The 12837-nt window shown below is 29.9% G+C and overlaps 3 protein-coding genes across 3 annotated transcripts; 1 reads left to right on the forward strand and 2 right to left on the reverse strand.

Annotated features, from left to right (window-relative positions):
- Positions 1-8219: 8219 nt before the first annotated feature.
- LOC132943345 (ADP-ribosylation factor-related protein 1-like) lies at positions 8220-9942 on the reverse strand. Its single transcript, XM_061012307.1, has 5 exons — positions 9503-9942; positions 9239-9409; positions 9029-9110; positions 8522-8693; positions 8220-8437 (listed from the first exon to the last, which is right to left on the reverse strand). The coding sequence occupies exons 1-5, from the start codon at positions 9593-9595 to the stop codon at positions 8347-8349; spliced, it is 609 nt and encodes a 202-aa protein (XP_060868290.1). The 5' UTR covers positions 9596-9942; the 3' UTR covers positions 8220-8346.
- A 16-nt stretch (positions 9943-9958) lies between these two features.
- Positions 9959-11611, forward strand: LOC132943346 (uncharacterized). Its single transcript, XM_061012308.1, has 3 exons — positions 9959-10264; positions 10358-10515; positions 11190-11611. The coding sequence occupies exons 1-3, from the start codon at positions 10220-10222 to the stop codon at positions 11491-11493; spliced, it is 507 nt and encodes a 168-aa protein (XP_060868291.1). The 5' UTR covers positions 9959-10219; the 3' UTR covers positions 11494-11611.
- On the reverse strand, positions 11524-12797 carry LOC132943344 (protein YIPF1). Its single transcript, XM_061012306.1, has 3 exons — positions 12596-12797; positions 12105-12529; positions 11524-11903 (listed from the first exon to the last, which is right to left on the reverse strand). Exons 2-3 carry the CDS (start codon positions 12525-12527, stop codon positions 11625-11627), a joined length of 702 nt encoding a protein of 233 aa, XP_060868289.1. The 5' UTR covers positions 12528-12529; positions 12596-12797; the 3' UTR covers positions 11524-11624.
- Between the last annotated feature and the right edge of the window lie 40 nt (positions 12798-12837).

Consider the following 12837-nt stretch of genomic DNA (forward strand, 5'->3'; position numbering starts at 1 on the left):
TAATAATCGAGACAATAATTTTTCGGGTTGTTCGACACACTCCGCGCCTATTTATATATAATAATATATGTATAATATAAAGTGATGTGTGTTAGCCGTTATCATTCTGAATTTATATTTTTATATAAATGTTAATTATATAGTATAAATATTGTATAAAGTTTGTCAAAAAAAAAAATTATCTATAAGTTTACATGTTCTGCGTTTAATATTATGTATATGATTAATGATACCACGAGAGACAATAACTAAAGTATAAAATTTAAAATATAAAACAATTTTTCAACTTTGTAAATAATATATAGGCCAGTTTTCTAGTGTGTGTTTTTTTTCCATGAAATATTAATATATTTATATATATAAAAAAAAAATCTTATTATTACTATAATTATTATATAATATAAAAATAAATAACAAAAATTTTGAAAAATTTATGGTATGTAATATATATATATATATATATACTTAATAATAACCAACTTTCGATTCTCACGTATATTACGCGCTGCGTATAATAAATTGTTATCGATTCAAATATTTATATTATATACGCGAGCTAACCTAAAATCAACGCCGATTTTCACTATATAATTTACCTTATTAAATTGATAAATCGTTCGGCAAAAGCAAAAAAAAAAAAAAAACAAAAAAACAAAAACAAAAAAAAACCATTTTTAACTTTTCCCGCTTATATATATATATGTATATTATATTATATAATATATAGTTATTGTTAGCAATCGTCCGTTACGTATTTTTTGTTCGATATTATAATATTATTATTAGTACGGTATCAAATATATATATATAGTATATTATATCATTGTACATAGGTATATAATATATAATAGTATTATGAATTGTTTGTTGAATCGACTTAATCCCTCTACATAATATATTTATATGTAACATTATCATATAATTCACAGATTATATATTATTAGCTTAAAGGTTTTATTTATCGCATACACCCGTATGAAATCGCCCACCACACCGGGACACTCCCCCGCTGAATTCGAATAATCGTGTCCACCGTCTTTCGAGATTTTCGTCTGTACTTACATAACACACAGTCCCGCGCATAATATTACCTACTAATTATATTATTATGATATTATAATATACTAAGCAGTATTATTATCAGCTATTTCAACAGAAGACGACGGCAGTACATTGATAGTGTATACAATAATAATTACATATATATATATATATATATATATTCATTGCTTTTGAAGTTATACATACATTATTTCGCGTAATTTATTACGATATTGTTTATATATACATAATACATACTTAACGTCATTTTAATGCGAGTTTTGTGGGACTATTTTTTTCTAAGGGTCGATAATTATTATTATTATTATTATTATTAGAATTATTATTATATTTGATCGGTGAGAAAAATGATTCAATTTTTTTTTCGACCGACAAATCATGTGAATTCAACGTGCCTAAATAATTATATTTTTCAGTATTTTATTAATTTATTATATAATATAAATATTTATAAAATACGCCGCGTGCGAAAAAATATGTTGTAAATAAAATTATATATATATATACATTTAAGGTTTGTGTGTAGGAAATACGATTTTTTTTTAGTTTTAAAATTGGGCTAGAGTGACCAAAGATAATTAAGGAAATATGTTTAATCTTAAGCATTCGTAAAACTGTTTTACATTTTATATATATAAAATATATATATATATATATATATGCATAATATACATTATATAACTTAACTCGTGTAAGTACGTTTTCCGTGTATTTTTTTTCGACTTTTATTTTGTGCAATGTGTTTGATAATTATATATTTTTTTCTTTTTTTAAGTTAATATATAATATTTTATGATGTACGCTTTTTTACGGTATCTTCTATGTTTTTTTGGTTATTTAGTTTATTTTTGGTTATTGTGTTTTTTTTTCAACAATTTTATTTTACATTTTTCAAAGATTTTTCAATATATATAATACAATACTTATAAAATTAATATGATTTTTATTATTTTATTTAAAAAAAAACATTTATATAATATATATATTTCAATGTATATATAATACAATTTATACATAATATATATAATTAAACGTAGTTACCCGTACATTATATAATATGTTCGGATTTATAAATAGGTTTATATTGTAATAATATATGCATAATGTATTATATGGAAAAATTATAAATATGTAATGTGTATACATAAATGGCTAAAATTTAATAATTTACATTTACTCGTTTTTTATTCATTGTATTCAAAATTTCAAACGTCAAACCTTTTCCCGGGATTGTATTTAAACGTATATTATATTTATATGTCACATCGAAATTGGCAGTAACTTTAATGGTAGGTACCCACCTATAACCATGATAAATTATGATATATAATGGGTTTATACGTTATTGAATTTATTGTACCTACATCTTGATGACATTGTTGGTATATATACTTATAGGTAGATATTGTACGAACACATCGTCATATAGTGAAATAGAGAAATCTTAATAATTGAAAATATGGTTCCTATAGGGATATATAATTATCATACTAGAAAATGCCAAAAATTATAATTTAAATAAATTCATTATTAGGAAAAAATGTTGGTGAATCACCATGTACCTATCTATATATCTATATACATATACTCAATTATTGTTTCAGTAATATTATATGATATGATCAAAGGCATCCAATATAATATAGCACCCGTGTCAGAATATAGTTATATTAAAAACACTGAACAGCTACCGCCTACCATTTTCCAACACGTCCGAGTTTAAAGTTTCCAATCAAAAATAGTCAAATAATATACATTCCATAACGGTCTGCAGCTCCGAACCATACTATGATTTAACGGAAACACTAAAACCACATAATACCCCTAAATAACTGCAAGACTCGTGTTTTCGATCACGTCTCAAAATATTTCCGTGACACACGCCGCAGTTACAATTTATTATTTATTATTATTTATTATAATTTACAATAATTTTGAGCAGCTATCACAATTGTATTAGTTGAGATCGCGCTTTGTCATCATAATCTATATTGCAGAAGAGTTCCGCCATTTAACGATAGAGTAGGCGAGATCGCCGATTTTATAGAGATAAAATTACTAAATTTTTTAATGAATAGATATTATAAGAACAATATTATATATTTTAAGCTAGGTATTTCTAAAACAACATTATTTAAAAGAAGAAAATAGGCCATGATGTTATACGTGATCTAACCCCTGCGTCACTGCTCGTAAGCGGTCTTGCGACCAGTATATTATTTTGTATTGTATACCTATATAGGCTATGGGTACTATAGGTATATCGTAATCAATCATATACTATACGCAGTGATAGTAACGCTTGAAATCGTCGGTTTTTGTAGAAAATCCGCGAGCAACACATCTGCTGACCTTGTCAGTTTGTAAAAATGTGACGATTGTTAATCAAAACATATAACATTTATCAGTATATGATAGGGATTTCTTTGACAGATCGTTATGGGGATGGAATAGACAAGAGGGATCAGGCAGCAGGCAGCAGGCCGACCTCATGTGATGCATATTATGAATTATGATGGTCATAAAGTATTGTGACAGAACACAGAAAGGTCAAGACGAAGTAAATAGAATTTCTTTGCGAGCAACAAATTATCATACATAATGACAAATCAACCTAATATATTATTTCCATTATGATCACGAATCATTAATTAAGAATTTTTTTCATTAAGAATTATTTTGTAGTGTATATTATATTCGGCAGCGGTGGACCGCATCACGAATGAACCAATATTATAGTATGATGTAGAATTGTGTCTCTAATGTTTTGGATTTGTCTTAACTAAGACATGATATATTGGTACTATGTACATATTATATGATATCGGGCAGTTCTTATGCCCAAAAATGGTTAGTATCAATGGCGGCTATGGCCTATCCTCAAATAAATATCTATTGCTGAGGAAAATTGTGAGGACCCACTACAAACACCATTAATTAGAAAATTTAAGTAAACCAATATTCAATCAGTGGGTAACATATTTTTGTTAATTTATGAGCGATATCAAAATATAATTTATCTAATAATTTTTTTTTAAAACAAATCTTTATTTTTATAAATTAGTTACAAAATAAATAATACTTCCAATTGAAATTAACATTTTTTTAAAGGAAAATGTATATAAAATTAAGGAATTTAAAACAGTTTTTAAAACGACGATTATGCTACATAGATTTTTAAAAAGGAAGCAGCTTATTTTGACTTCTTAATCTTCGCTGTACTATATATGTTGGCAACATACCTGTTGATGGCTTTATATTATAAATTTTAGTTTTAGGGAATTTAGTTATGTAAGGATTTCCGGGCGAACTTCAAAACTAACCAATATATTAAAGGTGCCGTCGAGTAACAATTCAGCAAAAAAAAAAATTTGCAAAAATGTTTGATTTTAATAGGAAAAAGATTGAAAACCGTTTTTAAAACGACGATTATGTTACATTAAAGGAAGGAGCTTTTTTTGACTTCTCAATCTGCGCTATACTATTTCTTTAAGTGGCGATCTATATGTAAGAAGAAAAACATTGAAAACCGCCGTGGAGTCACACACCTCCGAACTCGAAACCTTTCGTTTCCTCGAGCCCGGCGCTGCCGATGTGGCCACCCTTTAATTTTTGCCAGCCGTCACTCTCCCGCCGTGAACTCTGCGGTCTCCGTCGTCGCTGCCACGAGTCGTCCTCGTGCAGCACTGCAGCAGTCGTTCGTCACTGGTACCTTTGGAACGGGTTCGATGTCCGCACTGGTATAGCGTTATAGCCTCCGTCATCGTGTCGTCGTCGCTCTCGGACCGAAGCACCCGGGCGCTCTCCGCGGCGCCAGAGGGTCTCGCGTGCCGGTGACCTCGAGCGCGCGACGTCCGCGATCTCGTCACGCTACCTGCACTGGTAGCCGGAGAACGTGCATCGATGACTTACTGCCGATCACCCCAAAAGTGCACCGTCACGTCATCGCCTCGCCTTGCCCGCTGCCCACGGCCAGGGCCCAGGCGGGGGAAACTCTTGGGCGGTTTCACTTTCGGGGAACAACAGCAGAAAGCGGCCTTCATGATGCCTTTCCACGTAGCGGACGGGATCCTCGCCGCCGTCCGTCTGTGCAGAGCTGCGCGTTTTGCTTGCGTTGCCCCCGGGTCCAGCCAGCCGATCAAGTCTGCACCAAAGCTGTTCGCATCTTGACCTCAGCTCCCCTGGCCGGTGTGACGAACTCCGCCTCGTCATTGGGTGCTTCCACAGCCGCCTGCATCGTTGACACGTCGACCACGTCGTCTTTGATACATTCAACCGGTCCAGTACTGGATTCGTCGTCCAGTTGGAGGGTTTTCGACGAGTTGCCGACCGCAAACTTGCAGGTCGCACAATACAACAGGCCCGCCAAATCCGCAACCGTATAGGCTCTTCTCGGAAGTTGTCAAACATGCTAAGTTCTGTTTCCATTATCTCATACTCAACGTGATGGATGATGATATTCTTAATGACGTATTTCACTGTTTTTTTCGATTTCTTGGGTTGTTGTTTCGGGTTTATACGATTCGGCTCTTTTTCACAGGTAAATATAATTGTTCGCGTGTAGGTAGTAAGAATAAATTGCAAATGAGCAGATTCCGAATTTCGTCCTAAGCCGTCGTCGATACTTTAAAAACAAACATCGTTCATTAGTAGCCAGCAAGTAAACCATCATATTTTTATTAATCGACCTGCAGCAGCATCGGCTGGATTCCGGGCCGTTTATTTTTCCAAAATACCATTATTATTATTATTATTATTATTATTATTATTATTATTATTATTATTATTATTATTGATATACCAATATTGTACTTACGTTATAACGCAGTGGTAATGTGGTATATACTATTGCATTACAATATTTTAACGATGATTTATTTATCGATCTGCATTATATACTGCACATAGGCGTGCGCACGGGTAGAGCTGATTGGGCTTTAGCCCCACCTAAGATATTTTTATATGTGGGTGGGTTGGTTTCAATTTATGAAGATATGACTAAAAGTAGGTACAGCCCTTTTAGTTTTTAAACGTTTGTGTTTACCCGAGAGACTAACAGGGCGATTCATTTAAAACTGAACACTCATTATTTCAAAAAGTGTAATTGTTTAAGAAAATATTTTTTATATAACTTCAAGTCATTTACAAAACAACTTTGTTATTAAAAAATTATATTTTTAAATATTTTTTAATTTTTAATTATTTGAATGACAACATAGTTTTAATTTCATATTTCAAAGCAGAATATTTTTCTAAGTATTTCGATACATAAAAATCGAATTTAGTGCTAGTAGTTTATGCGTTATAAGTATTTAAAGTTAAGTTGAGCGGAGTTGACTGGTACGAAATGTATTTCCACTACTCTGCTTATCAAAACTTTAAATATTTATATCTCATAAACTGATAAACTAATAGCCTTAAAGTCGATTTCCCATGAATAATTTATAACAATAAATAAATATTAATTGACAATTTTTAATCTTATATATTATATTTTGAACGTTTTTGAATAAATTGTTTTATTAGATTATATTTGGTTAAAATTTTAAATCAATATTGACGAATTTTGTATGAGTGAAATAATGAAAAATGATTGTTTACATTTTCCAGTCTCCAACAAAAGCGTCACTTAAAAGTTTGTAGTGAAAATGTCTATAATTTTTTTCTCGTGTAAAATTATGACAAGGGGGTAGGTAATCACATTTTAGCCATACCTGACTCAGAGGTCTGCGCACGCCTATGTTATTGCAGTTGTACTCGTTTTATACTTTTATAGGTGAAGTCTTTTAGATTCTGATCGTAGCGATTAATGCGTATTGAGATATTACAATTATGTGTGTTCTTGACATTTTTGTGTATGTGAATAGGTACACGGCATTTTATGGTCTTTGTTCTTCAACATTGGGAATTGCAAATTGGATCTAGTTGGTACATACCTTTGAAGGGTGACGTTAAAAGTTGTTTTCTTAATAGTTGGGAAAAACTTTTTAGTATCATCTTTTATATATAATCCATTCAATTAATTTCATATTATAGAAAATTTCAATTTTCTATTTATTATTAAGATAAATACATTTTCACTTGGTCAAAAATTAAAAATAATCCAATAAAATGTTTCACATATTTTTTTTTCTATTACTACTTCTGACTTTAATAATATATATTTTTTTTAAACACCTTACACAATTGTTTAAAATAATTTATATATATATATATATCTTAACGTAATTATTTATTAAATAATCAATCATTTTATGTACCTAGTTCACCATGTCCCCACGGTTAAACAATTTTTACATAATTACAAACAATTTGTTAATAATGTATTAAGATGACGCTATGCGTTGTCTCCGTCTTGCAAATGTATAACATAGCAAAAAACTGTTTTGCGCAGGATAGAACCACTCCCTCGGTATTTATAGTAGAATTACCAAAATTCCGCCACGCATAGGGAACAACTTTAATTGTGTCGTAGCGTTTTTATTATTTGGATAACATAAATAAAATTAAAGTTATCAGTTTGAGAACATTAGGATTTTTTTTCTTTTTTTCATTTAATTATTTAAAATTATTGGTAAATGCCATAAAAAAAAAAACTACGACACTGATAAAGTTGTTCCCTGTGCGTTGTGGAATGTTGATAATTCTACTATAAATGCCGAGGGTGTGGTTCTATCCTGCGCAAAACAGTTCTTTGCTATGATATACATTTATAAGACGGAGACAACGCATGCGGATGCGTAATTTATATAATTTTTCAATTTAAAATGAAAACAATTTTTTTTTCCCCAAAAAAATAATTACAACTTGAGATATGAATAAATATGATTTTTTATATATCAACTATACAATGTATTCTTAAATATGAAAATATAGAAGTTGAATATTCTCTCATCTACAAAATATGCTTTAATGTCCAAAATTCATTTTTTTCTACTAAATTTTAAAGATACGTCTACATTTATCACTCTAGTTGAGCTGCTTGATATCAATGAATATATGTAAAAATTCAATCTCTAATTATAGCCCACCAAAATAAAAATATATTTTTTATCAATAAGCTTATTTAATCATTGTAAGGAATACCTACAAAACAAAAATAATTTCCTATGAACTGATATTTATTTTCCTCCAAAATATTATCAAACATATAACAATACAGGTACTCAGTATTATAATTGAATTTATAATAAATTCAAAAACATTTATCTATATTTTGTTTTATAAAAAAAATAATTTATTTAATAACTTAAGATTTATAGTTTAAATATTTTAATCACAGGTTCAATAATCCTCAGCATTCTTTGGAGGACGCACTTCTATATTTCTTTGAATTGATTGAACTAGCCATTGAATTCCTTCATCAATCCCATCGCTGCAACACATTATTTCATTAAGTATGTATTCTAATTTAAAAAATGGAAACTCAAAGTCAATAAAAATATTAATAATTAAATACCCAGTCAACGCAGATATTGGCATAACCATAAAATCTCTTCTTCCAATCAAATGTGCATTCTGATTAAAAATTGGTTTTACTTCTCGGACGCCCATACAGTCAGGAATGTCTTGTTTGTTAGCTAATATTAAAAGTGGTATGCCACCCAAGTTTTCATTGCATATCATCTTTTCTATTAAAGTTTATTAAATTAATATAACATTTGTGACATTGAGACTAATAATTTAAAACATTATAAAACTATGAAACAAATACCTACTTAAAACATATAAAATATTTTATTAATATATATTCAAATGTATGGTTTGGAATGATAACAAAATATTATTCTATATTTTAATATTTTGTGGATTTTTAGTATAAAAAATGACAACAAAAATACACAGATGTCAATAAAAAATTTTAACAGTTGTTTACAAATTAAATAATTTTAAATCCTACTGAAATTAATACAAACTATAAATAATTGTTAGCTTAAACAATAATCAGTATATTTTAAATGCATACCAAATGTTTTTTTTGATTCATCCATGCGCTCTCGATCAGATGAATCCACAATATATATAATGGCATGACATTCAGCATAATACTAAAAACAAATATTAAAATACAGTCAATTTTTCAAAGCGGTAAGAAGTGCTCAACAGTCAAGGAAACAAATATAATGTTAAGTAAATAACTCTTGTATAATAGTCTAAAATATATTTTAAATCATACTTTGTCCCAAAGCGACTGTAGTTCTGTCTGACCGCCCAAATCCCAAAAGTTCAAGCTCACTCTGTGTATGTCGATGTTGCCAATGTTCAAGCCAACAGTCGTTGTGATTTTACTTGGGTTGATACCCTTATAGTTTTTCTTGAATTTCGTTTTTGAACATTCCAAATACGTCTGAAAAAGAAACAATTCCCATGATAATAAATCTGACAAAAGTCAATATGTGGCAGAGAAAATCTCAGAGTTGACAAGCGGATAGTTGGTTACCGTTTTACCAGCGTTGTCCAGACCGAGTATGAGAACCCAAAACTCATCTTTCTGCGTCAAATACTTGTAAAGTCCGTGAAACAGCGTATACATAATATCTTCGTTTTATTCCCAACAGGTCAGCAATATCATATTTGAGTGAGCATGGATAGTTTTTTTTAAGAACCTTTGTCGAGTAGTACATCCACCTTACATTTAAGTACAAACTTATTAGGTATATATTTCACGAGACATAACCGTTAAGTGGTTAAGTAAAAAAATAGTAAACGTTGACAATCAGGATTCGTTTGACTTTGAACAATAAATTAAAATTTGAATTTCGAATAAAAGTTTGTCCATTGTTGTGACACGAAGTACCTTATCATTTATCACTTTTTCTTATCAACGATCGACATTTTTAACCCAATAGAGATATCATTCTCTAGTCTTCATGGTTTAAACTTTGATTACCAATAGTCGAATTATTTTAATGTCTCGACGACTGTCTCAAGATTCGTAAACCATAAACCGCCTTAGCAAATAATCGTAACTGCCCAAGCGTAATAACTAATAGTATTATGTTTGCCGTATAATTCTAGTTCTTTTGCTCCCTTACTTGGATCCGATTGTGTGGTGGTTGTACAATTAATATGTCTGATACGATTGTTATGCAGTGCTAAAGTATAACGTCCCATTTGTTTTGTCGTTAAGAGTTTGTCGTGCTTACATTCATTGATCATGGGAGCGTGCTGCAGTTGGTGCAAGGAAGAAGACGCGTATGCTGTAAGCGTTTTTAGAATTGTTAATTTTGCACGACAAAACTCCACAAGAATTTGGCGTATTGTGATACCTAATTATAATTATCATTTTACATAGGCTGTTGATCAAGAACGAACTCATTTGCTAATTGATCCAGACTGTAACAACACGAGCGTTCAACGCGGTGGTATACCCGAGGACTATCATTATGGATCACTACCAAAAGAATCTGAAGAGCAAGCTGGATTAAACCGTATACTAGAAGAGATATCATCGTGAGTTTAATTGATTGATATATGTACAACTAATGTACCATTCTAACAATTTTTTTTATTTATTATCATTGCTTGTGTTTATATTTTTTTTATAGACATTAGTCAATACTCATTACACAGACAATATTAAAGAATTAATGTTTCTGTGCATTTATCATTCAAATGAGATTTAAAGTAAAATCACTTCCTATCAAGTATAATATTATGTATTTCGATTTATTACAATGAACGTTAAAAATAATTATTCACATTTCTTATACCTACTTGGGTTTAAATTTAAAATATCAGTCCACTTGTCATAAGATCATGGATTAAGTTTTTTTGTTTTTGAATAAATAATAGTGGTCTTAGACTAACTTATTTAATTTGAAATCCACTGCAAATTTTTTACCTGTTGGAGAAACATAGATAATGAAAGTTGCTGGAATAGTATCACCTTATTATGTACTTTTGTAACTGCAAAAGTTATTTTATGATAATAATAATTATAAAATATAAATGAAATAAATAAAAATACAAAAAATTAAGTTGACAGATGCTAATAAAATTTTACTAAAATCATAAGTTTAATTTTAATTATTAGTTATTACTTATTACCATCAAGAGTCAAGATGTATCATTATATTTTGACACTTTTTCATTTTCATTAACCTTATTTATTTTTTTTTTTTCAGAAATGTAATTGATGTTGGCCAATTGCACAATTGTATTGACCAACAAGAGGTGATAGAACGTCAAAACCTTTATAGTGCAAAACTGCAAATTGTACCACTTTCATCTGTTGCCAATACTATTGTTAGTTTGAGACAAATGCCTGTGTGCCTACTGAAAGATGTTCCTGGTCCAGAGAAGGTATTGTCAAGAAATATAGGACTACCAGAAAACTATCGTCACATAATGGTTTGTGTAAACGACATACAAAAACACTTATCTTTGATGAGTGTGGAACACAAGGGTGATTTAGTTGTTCCATTTTGAAATGGACACATATTTTTTTTATAATATGTATTTCAATTTATCATTTATATATTATATGAATATTTTAAATATTTATACATAATTATTATTATTATTATATTATACATGAACATAAAAATATGAGTTTTTTTTTAAGATTTCTGTATTGGTGGGACATGAAAAAAATATAGCATGAATCCTGTTCCCATAAACAAATGTAAAATAGTTATTAAGAATATAAACGCAAATGGTTTCTGTCCTAATGAAGGCATGATTGAAAATACAATTACATAACCTGACACTAGTGTGCCAGCTGCGACCAGAAGCCACTGCAACCAATTGATTTGGATTACCCATAGAATTGAAATTGGCACAAATATTGATAGCGAGTATCCATACAAACACAGCAGTTCCAAGTAGCTAAGATTAAACTATACAAACAAACAAATATATATTTATACTTATAAGACGGTTAACAAGATTAATTATAAACACAATTATACAGGTAATATAAAAAAATTATAAGTTATTATGTATACTTTTATGTTCTTTTCATTACATTATAATATGCATTATGCTTTCAGCAGATTAAGCAAACAGTTTAATTTATTAAATGTGATTATCATTCTTACCTGTGGCTCTTTGTACTTAACAAAGGCCCATAGCATTAGTGGTAGTAACCAAGCATATAAAAATATTGCCGTGGCTGCTGAGGACACAGCGTGGAAATTATACTTCCAATGGTAGTCGTGATCAGCAGCTACTTGTATGTAATTCGCAACATTTCCGCTGATGGCTATAGAAAACACCAAAGTCAAACATATCCAAAACGGACCGTATACATCTGGTTTTGCTCTGATGTAGCGTTGTAAGTAATTGACTCCGTAAGTAGGGACCAATGCTCCTTTAATACGCTCAAGTACATCTTCCGAAGTGACATCAAAGTACTTTTGAAAATACTCAACAGTCCAGATTGGATACTTGGGCAACGGTACTTCGGTAGGGGTACTCGACAGAGGTGGAAGATTTTCGTTTTCTAATGTACGAAAATCCATTGCTGAAATCAGTATTATTTTGTTATTTCGAAAAAGTAAGAAATATTGGTATTATATTTTCCACATACTTTTTAAATATTTTTAAGAAACTAATAGATACACAATACACTTGAAATTATGTCTTCGGGTAAATCATAATCACAGGAATATAAAATTAACTTCTTGACATTTTTTAAAATTGTCAAATTATGATGTGTACAATATTGTAAAATGTACGAATTAAGATGGTATCGTGGACCGTGGAGGTGGAACATAGATAATAATGATTACTATTTAAAAAATAAATATCTGTTAAGCGTTATCTGATATT

This window comes from Metopolophium dirhodum, chromosome 4 (assembly GCF_019925205.1).
Source record: "Metopolophium dirhodum isolate CAU chromosome 4, ASM1992520v1, whole genome shotgun sequence".
In the NCBI taxonomy this organism is placed as follows: domain Eukaryota; kingdom Metazoa; phylum Arthropoda; class Insecta; order Hemiptera; family Aphididae; genus Metopolophium; species Metopolophium dirhodum.

Excerpts from the sequence above, each read along its gene's own strand:
- LOC132943346 (XM_061012308.1), top strand. The coding sequence starts at position 10,220 with ATGGGAGCGTGCTGCAGTTGGTGCAAGGAAGAAGACGCGTATGCT. Across the intron at positions 10,265-10,357 it reads AGGAAGAAGACGCGTATGCT|GCTGTTGATCAAGAACGAAC; the intron begins GTAAGCGTTTTT and ends CATTTTACATAG. Across the intron at positions 10,516-11,189 it reads ATACTAGAAGAGATATCATC|AAATGTAATTGATGTTGGCC; the intron begins GTGAGTTTAATT and ends TTTTTTTTTCAG.
- LOC132943345 (XM_061012307.1), bottom strand. The coding sequence starts at position 9,595 with ATGTATACGCTGTTTCACGGACTTTACAAGTATTTGACGCAGAAAGAT. Across the intron at positions 8,694-9,028 it reads TGAATCAAAAAAAACATTTG|AAAAGATGATATGCAATGAA; the intron begins GTATGCATTTAA and ends AAACTTTAATAG. Across the intron at positions 8,438-8,521 it reads CCAATATCTGCGTTGACTGG|CGATGGGATTGATGAAGGAA; the intron begins GTATTTAATTAT and ends AATGTGTTGCAG.
- LOC132943344 (XM_061012306.1), bottom strand. The coding sequence starts at position 12,527 with ATGGATTTTCGTACATTAGAAAACGAAAATCTTCCACCTCTGTCGAGT. Across the intron at positions 11,904-12,104 it reads TTAAGTACAAAGAGCCACAG|TTTAATCTTAGCTACTTGGA; the intron begins GTAAGAATGATA and ends TTGTTTGTATAG.